Source organism: Alligator sinensis, unplaced genomic scaffold, assembly GCF_000455745.1.
Source record: "Alligator sinensis unplaced genomic scaffold, ASM45574v1 scaffold174_1, whole genome shotgun sequence".
In the NCBI taxonomy this organism is placed as follows: Eukaryota; Metazoa; Chordata; order Crocodylia; family Alligatoridae; genus Alligator; species Alligator sinensis.
This window is the reverse complement of record NW_005842516.1, coordinates 582,348-591,051: the sequence shown is the minus strand read 5'-3', so window position 1 is coordinate 591,051 and position 8,704 is coordinate 582,348. Positions and strand designations below refer to the sequence as shown.

At 44.4% G+C, this 8,704-nt stretch overlaps 1 protein-coding gene across 1 annotated transcript; it reads right to left on the bottom strand.

Moving 5' to 3' along the window:
* Positions 1-596: 596 nt before the first annotated feature.
* LOC102377043 (olfactory receptor 1009-like) lies at positions 597-1,532 on the bottom strand. The gene has a single exon (XM_006031582.3). It carries the CDS (start codon positions 1,530-1,532, stop codon positions 597-599), a length of 936 nt encoding a protein of 311 aa, XP_006031644.3.
* Between the last annotated feature and the right edge of the window lie 7,172 nt (positions 1,533-8,704).

The following is an 8,704-nucleotide window of genomic DNA, read 5'->3' as shown; positions in this document are numbered from 1 at the left end:
CTAGGGGCGTGATTTTTAGTATTTTAATGAGCCCTATAACCCAGTACTCTGTTTCTTATTTTGTTTTCAAGCCTCCTTTATCTAAGACTGTCTCCTCCTTATCATTGCAGATGGGCATTCGTCACATAACATTCTCTTCTGCTTCGTCATTGCATAGTGGTTTCTAGGTCACTCCTTACAGCGACAGGAGTTTTGCTTTCAGGAATTTGGGGTACAGTTCCCCCCAAACCCTTGCACCGATCTTCATGAAACTTGGCAGGCTTCATGTGCTCAGCAGGCCTGCCAGTTGCATCCAAATCATACAAAAAAACAAAGTTATAGATCTTTCATTGATTCCCCATTATACCCTATGATCTCCGAGGCAGAAACCTGGTTCATAGCTCCAGATCGGATTGCGGCCATCCGAAGCGGCCAGATCTGAAGCCGGATTGGATCGCTGCCGACTCGCACAGGCCTAACAAATGGTCTTCCTGTTAAGGGAGAACTTAATTATTTATTGATTAAATGCCCAGGCCAAACAGTTACATGGCATCAGAATATTTTAAACACTCAGTTCCCACTAACAAATAATATTTTTTTCAAATGTTGAAATACACTCATATGCCTTTCATTTCCCCCAGTAATTTCCCCAGAGCTGCCTTTACATCCTTGTTTCTCAGACTGTAGATGATAGGATTTAACATAGGCATTAATATACTGTACTGAACAGTGAACAGCCTGTCAAGAACCACTGAAGAGGCCGAATTGGGTCTCAGATATCTGGCAAAAGCAGCCCCATAACACAAAAGAACAACAGTGAGGTGGGAGCTGCAAGTAGAGAAGGCTTTACCCCTACCCTCGCCAGACCGTATCCTCAGGATACTGGAGATGATGCAGATGTAAGAGACCAGGTTAATAGACAAGGAGGTTGAGCTTACAATCATAGCTGAAGTGAGAAATGTCATCTTACTGATGAAGGTCCCTGCACAAGATGCTTCTAGCAGAGATGGGAGTTCACAACTGAAGTTGTTGAGTTCTTTGTGCCCACAGAAATGTAACTGTAACACAGGAGCAGTGTTTGTCAATGAATGCAAGATGCTGATCAGCCATGCACCACCCACTAGTCTCATACAGACTTGCTTATTCATGATCCTCACATAATACAGTGGTTTACAGATGGCAGCATATCGATCATAGGCCATTGCTGATAGCATGAAAACTTCTGTACAAGCCATGAGAAGAATTAAGGTCATCTGGGCAATACAGCCAGGGAGAGAAATGTTTTTTTTCCCTGCCAATAAATTCTGCAGCATCTTTGGGACAGTGACTGAAGAATAGCATATGTCAAGAAAGGATAAATGGAATAGGAAAAAATACATAGGTGTGTGAAGGTGAGGATCAGCTCTTGTCACCACCATGATAGCCCCATTCCCCACCACAGTTAGTAGGTATATAAGTAGAAATATCACAAAAAGGAAAAGCTGGAGCTGTGGGTCACTGGAAACACCTTCCAGAACAAAATACCTGGTAGTTGTGTAATTTACCATGGCCATTTCTTTACCTAACCTTGGACCTAGAAGAAGGAATGAATGAATTAATTAATTAATAAATGAAACAATTACCATAAAGAAAGAAGATTTAGTTTATGGGTAAGGAGATCTCTGTATCGGGAACTTGGTCATTCTGTCTAAACCTCTGAGTTTCCAAATGTCTTTCAATGAAAAATGGATTTTTGAGGAGACTATCACTACTGAAAAAAAATCAGCTTGTTAAGATCTTCAGGTGTATGCTTGCCTTTAGTTTATTTAAGCTTCTTCATCGCAAATAAAATCCATCTCCTACTTTCTTCCTGATGATGGTAGTAATACAGAGGTTAAGGAAACTACGTGTATTCTCAGTGAGATAATTATGTAACCATAAGGGGAGAAAGGGAGAGAGTGTGAAGGTAGAGGGAAAGGGGCAAAGGCAATGTGTCAATAAAGACAAAATGATAATAATGTTGATTATGCTGACAGTATCTTGACCTGGTACACGGGGTATTTCACAGAACACGTCTTCATAGTATGTAAGCAGAATTTCAATAGAATCTTTTAGTCATAGCTTAGATTAATTGGACACTAGTTCATGAATATAGGCATTGCAAATAGATGCAGTGTTTGTATCATATATAGTTACATAGCATTTAAAAATCCCCAGGTCAGTTGTTTGCAAACTCTTCTAATGCTGCTATAATTAACAATGTTTTTTACCTTCACTCAAACACATTTCCTGATATGCCTGTCTCTTGAAGGACTTAGTTTACCCTTGGATTGCATGAATAAATCTTATTATAACCTCTGCAGGACAGGTGGCTACCAAATTCTGGATCTGAGAATTAAATTGAATTTCATTTCAACTTATCTAAGAATCGCTTACATGCCCAAATGTAGCTGCATAATTGACCTGTTGGGAAGGTTCGAACCAAGCCCCTTCTCCTGGATCTGTTTCCTTGGGCAGCCAACAAGGAATAATATGTGGTACCAAAAAGGGGGTGAGCTAGAAAGCGGGGGTAATAGTGACATGGGCACAGCTTCAGAGAGAGGGTCCTCAGTTTCCACTCCTATTTCTGTTACCCAGTGAATGAAAAAGCTGAGGCACGGACAGCACATTCTTAATAACAGTCATTTGACTCTGAAATGCTTTTCTCTGACTGATATGACAGAGGCCACTAACCTTCCTTGCTTGCCTTTCCTGTCAGTGTTTGTTGCTGGTGCTGTTGTTAGGTCCATTTTACTCTATTGACTCCTTTATTTTTTTTAAGTCTGAAATATTAAAAAGTGCTGGACTGTGGAAGCCATATCCATTGTATGCTAGACTTTGGTGGCTTTCTTGGACAAAATACAACATGAACCACCCCTTGATCAATCTCTGCTGGTTCCCAGAATTGGTATAATTCTCCAGTAGGAAAGCCTTTTTTGTGATATTTCTTGTAGACTTCTTGTGTAGTCAGAAGAGATCTTTGGAGAATATTTTGGGAATCAAGTGGTCTGAGGAAGGGCACTTGATGCTAGTCCAACGGCTCTCCTGATTTAAATAGTTGGTCAAATCAAAGATATCACAAAAAAGGCTTGCTTCGACATTTTCCTGGGCCACCACAACTACAACATATAATCCTCCTGGAATCCTCTACAGGAATAATATAAAACAATGTGGTGACACTCACTACACATTAGGGTGGAGAGGAGGCATTTTAACATCCTAGGAACAGACAGAGCCTAGATCTAGAAGAAACAGTAGAATTGCCAGGAAACAAAACGTAGGAGATCTACTGTATTACGTGAAAAATGTATAATTGTCTAGTGGCATAAGGAAGAGATGTGCTGGACCTTTCAAAAAGTTGTCATTTTTTACAGATCAACTTTGAAATAACATGACATCTTAGGACTTTTTGTCATGACTATACATCTGCATGTTATCTTAAGTAAAAACTGTGCAGCAATTTGGCAGTGAGTGTAGCAGTACTTTGGGGCTATTGCTATGCCTACACTTGCAGAGCAATACAGTTTGGTAACATGGGCATCCCCACTGATGTGTTACAGCTCTCAAAGATTAGGCACCCGGCCTAGATGGGGGTGGTTAGGCACCTCTGGTTCTTCTACATAGTGGCTTTTAGGAGCCTGTGAAGAATGATTCAGAGGCAGAATGTGCCTTGCACGAACCGGTGACAAAGAGCTTCATCCCCTGACTCAAACTGTGCACCCAGCATCTCCATTCCCTTCATAACCAGAGTCTCCAATTCTGCTTCTCATGCATTATATTGCCATGGACCTTCTGCACAACAGTCTAGAAATCCACATATTACTTCAGGAAATGTGATACTGGGGTCCTATGTCCTGTTTCATCTTAGCAGGCCCAAGCACTCGGGTTCCCTTCCCTGGAGACTGACCTTTCCACTAGGCTGTGTAATAGACTGGGGAGGCGGCACTCCTCACCTTTTCTGTAGAACAAGCTGGGCCATAGAGATGAAGGTACAAGACTCAGGGGCCAGAAGGGCAGCAAGGAAGAAGGAGCCTGAATCTCTGACCACTTGCCTCTAAACCACAGCTAGAGGTGCTGCTTTGCACAGTGACACTAAAAGGGGATGCCTGAGATTTGGTCTCTGGTTCCAGGCCCACCTATGTATTGTAACTAAATAGGCCCAGAAAAAGAAGACGAAACACACCCATGAGTAGGACTGACCCAATGGCTCCTTCCTCCCAGCTGAGGGCCATAAGCACTAGGCTACACAGTCATCACTCCTGTTGGCCCTTTTTCTGAACCATGATTTGTATTCTTTGCAGCAAGTGCCTCAGGCCTGTGTGAGGAGGGGAAAGTGCTACTACACTTTAGACAAAAACCAGTGGTAATAGTGATCTGGTCAGAGAAGTGAATTGGTTCCCTTCAGGTTGTAAGCCACCTGGATATTGGAGATCCCGCTTCCTGGGTGACAGGACGTGCCACTTCCCCTCTCCATCTTAATCTTTGTCATAGTCCAGGCATTTGGAGAATTTGGATCCACATCTAAAGGGCATCCCAAGTTCGCCCTTCTCTTCACCATTTCTGTTAGCTGGTTTAGGTGTCCTACTCAGTGTCTGGCTCTTGTGAGTCCTACCCACTGTTAAATCCTTTTCCCCTTTACCCACCCAAGTGGCCTCTGCATGCATAACTGCTATTTTACCACTATTCATGCTCTCCTACTCTGTGTACAGTGTGAATGTGTACTTGCCAACACAAGTACTGGGCATACAGGGTAGGCTGATCTCTGGCTCGGTGGGTCTATGGCTCTGCACACACATAACTGAACATAAGCCTCGGGGCCAGAAGCTGAGCAGGGAGCCAGGCACACCTGGAACCTCTCAACCATCAGGAAAGATTTAATGCTAGGTACAGTTTCACTTATGCTTTACCATGGTATATCCCTATGCCTTTTAATGCCTACCCATCCTGAGCAAAGGGTACAATGTATGTTCATCAGCTTTGTGGGTGTTCATGTGAATGATCCCAAAAGCTTGCAGAAAAGGACAATGTTCTTGCCATTTTCCAGTTGGTCTAATAAAAGGTATCATTTTGGGAAAAGATGTCTAGTTTTTTTGTGTGTCTTATATATTGCAAATGCATCTGAGAGGGGTGCCAGTGGCACCACAGGTCCTGAACCACTCAAAAGTGGGAAGGATGGCTATCAGCAGAAGATTTGTGGTGTGAATTAGAAAATACTGGGGAGGTGAACCTCAAGCTGGGGTCTGGGATCTAAGTGTCCTGAGAGAGTGGATGTTGGGTGGAGGGCCAAAATGCAGTGGGTGAAAGCCCAGGGGCCTCAGACCAGACAAGGACCTAAGACCTGTATCAAAACCCCTCTTCCCCTTAGGGATTGCCTCCTTTTTCAATTATAAGACCAAAGGTTGGTAAGTGAGACAAGAGGGTGGGACCCTTTGAGGCCAGAGGGGGCAAACAAGCTAAGGTCCAGTGACTGCAAGGAGGTGTATTCGCTGCCCCAGCATCACATCTCTTACATCTTGTCAAGGACTGTTCATACATATTCCATGAAACAATTATTAAATAGGATATATCATTCATTTTTGGATCAGTCTCTGATGTAGTGCTGTTGATTCCTGTGTTACAGCACTCCATCTTCTCCATTATCCTCTGCCTAGGACTGACTCCCTCTCTCTGTTCTTCACATTGCCTCCTAGCTCCCAGCTCCCCACTCTGTCTTTTACCTCATTCTCCTTCAGATTCCTTCCCCGGGAGCCTTTCACTTCCTGCGATGAACCACTTATCTACCTCAGCTGCCTCAGTCCTCTGAGTGGACCTGTGATTAGGTTTGACTACCTGCAGTGCATGCAAGTCTGCTCATTCCACCAGCCCCATGTATAGTCTGCTGCAAGCCCATGAGCCAGCTGCTCATCCTCCTCACCAAGAGGGGAACCCTATTCCATATCTTTCTGCCCCTTTCCCTTAGGAGAAGAAACCTATCTTTAAATTTGCTGTTACACCCTCTAGTCCTGTTCTCTGCAACTTGTGAGCTTTGGTTTAGCTTGATTGCCTCCAGACCTCAGCTATCACATCCTATCACATCCCTGGCTCTAGATGGACAATGTCTCTACATCTGGACCCCTTGGCCCTAGGCCTCTGCCCAGGGTTTCCACCTCCAAGCCACAGGTATCAGCTGCATGGCTCTAGCTGCTCATTTTTCCTAGTGCTGGGCACTCTGGCCCTGGCTTTTGCCCCTCTTGGTCTTTGGTTTCGTGATATTGGCTCCATGCCAGAGCTCTCACCTTCCTAGCTCTAGCTGCTGAACTTCTCTAATCCTTGCTTCCTTGGCCCTGGCTTTGCCTCTCTCAGGCTTACTTTTGGTTCAGCTCATAAGTGATATGGCATCTTCTCCATCTCTACAGTCCCACTCAAACCACCACTTATACGATTTATTTCAAAGTAGAAAACAAACATTGAATCTTGATACAAACACAGCACTTGCATATACACAATATAAAACTACTAGCTGCCATAAACCAATTAAGCACACTGGCTAACTTTAAGAAACTCAATCATCCCCACTCAGAGTTCAAACACCCCCACCAAGGAATCCATAAGTTCCTGGATGGGAACCCCTGTCTATCTACAGGGGTGTCCATCAGGGTCTATGGCTCTCTCCAGAGAAGTACTCACATATTGCCTTTCTCTATACTGCCGGTCTTGGGATGCCCACACCCTGCAGCCTGGCCAATAAAGGCATTGTTTCCCCGACCTGGGGATCCCATCCCTTCTTCTCTTTAGGACCACCTCCCACCTGTACCCACCATTAGAAAAGTATTTTTGGCTTCCCCATAAATCAGCCCTTTCTCTTTGTTCCCCTCTGTGGAGGATAGGGGCCAGTTCAGTACTAAGACTATGTCCCACCCAAAATTCCCTTGACCCTGGGGGGTCCATATTATTGTTTAGTACTCTTCATAAAGAGTGGTCCCATGGTCCATTTTTACTGCCATGAGTCAACCACAGAGCATCTATCTATTTAATGTTGCCACCATGAATATGGCATCCTGGAGTGGACACAACTGACCCCATACAATGGCTCTTCCCAGCCTTGTTCTGCCAGATGGTTGCATAATAAACATTTTTTTGGAATCTAGAGCACCCATCTAATCCTCCTCCAGATGACCTAGGACTTGAGATTCTTCCTAAACACAGTGGACCCCAAGGGATCAGGCCTCTAGTCTGGTTCAACCATGGCCCAGATATTAGCATCTTTCTTCCTGGCTGTGGCTGATGTTGTTGTTGTTCTCTCATTTAACTTACAGTTCTTGGTGGGATTGCCATCTGTCTTCTCCAACATTGGCTTCTGCTGGAGTCACCAGTGTGTATAGTAGCTAGCAGGATCATATCTACATGCCCTGGCTTCACTGCATTCTTGCCTGCTGAGATAAATTCTCTCCTTGGTTTTGGGATCTTCCTGTATTTTATCTCTTCTTAGGTTGTAGTGCTGTCCCTCCAAAGCTCTTTCCACAAACTGTGCACTCTTAGCAGTGGCTTCAGGTAGCTTTATCTCTAAGACAGTGAGATTCAACTCCTGTCTTAGCTCCTACTGCCTTTCCTTCAGTTTGTTCTCTGCTTCTAAGATGTACCCTTAAGAACAGTGTGGATTTCTCCCTCTGCAACTCTCTCACAAAGGCTTGGTTGATGTCTCAGTCTTTCTCCAGAAGCTACAGCTGGGATGTCACAACTTGCATCTCTGCCTCTTTCCTCTGTTGGCATTGTTGCAGCTGCTGCAAAGTCACATCTCTCTCCTAATGGGTCCTTTCCTGCTTTTGTTTCAGCAGCCAGATGGTCCTCTAGTTCCTTTATTTTGGCCTTCTTTTCACCCCCCAAATCAACTGTGGTCATTTTCTCCCAGAGTACTCACAGCCTCTCTTCCCACTCTTGACTTTTTCTGATTCCATCAAGATCAGCTGTGTGAGCTCCTTCTCTTTTTTTTTTCCCCACTCTGTTTTTAACAGTCAACAAGCTTCTGACCTGACCTCCTTGCTTTTATTTTCTTTGCTCCCTGCCATTAACTGTCTGCCTGCTCATGCCTTTGGTGTTCCTCCTCCAACTGGCACTGGAGACATTGTGCACCCTTGAACAGCTCATCAGAAAACAGATCACATTGTAGCTTGACTAGGTCATTGGGGTTTACTCTAATTTCCATTCCCCATTAAATGTCTTCCACTTGCAAGAACAGGGCGGATAGATTCTCTTATTCCCTGAACAGGGCTCCAGCTTCCATAAGGAGGGGTGGGGGTGAGGGGGTTGCGGTGAGAGATACCTCACTGTTGGTATACATTACAGACCACCAAACCAATGGGAGGAACTCAATCTACAGTTCACCCGAGAACTGGCAGACGCTGCACAAGCACAGGACCTGGTCGTTATGGGTGACTTCAATTATCCAGATATCTCTTGGGAGGAAAGCTCAGCCAAGTCATATCAGTCATGTTCCTTATTGACCTGCATTGAAGAGCTTTTCCTGACTCAGGAGATGCACAAGCCAACTAGAGATAATGCATTTTAGACATGGTCCTGGCCAAGCGGGACAACCTGGGAACCAACTTAAAAATAGAAGGTAGCCTGGGTGACAGTGACCATGAAATCATCGTGTTCACTGTCTGTTACAAGGCAGACACATTAGATAGCAGAACTGAAGTTTTGGACTTCAAAAATGCACATTTCAAAC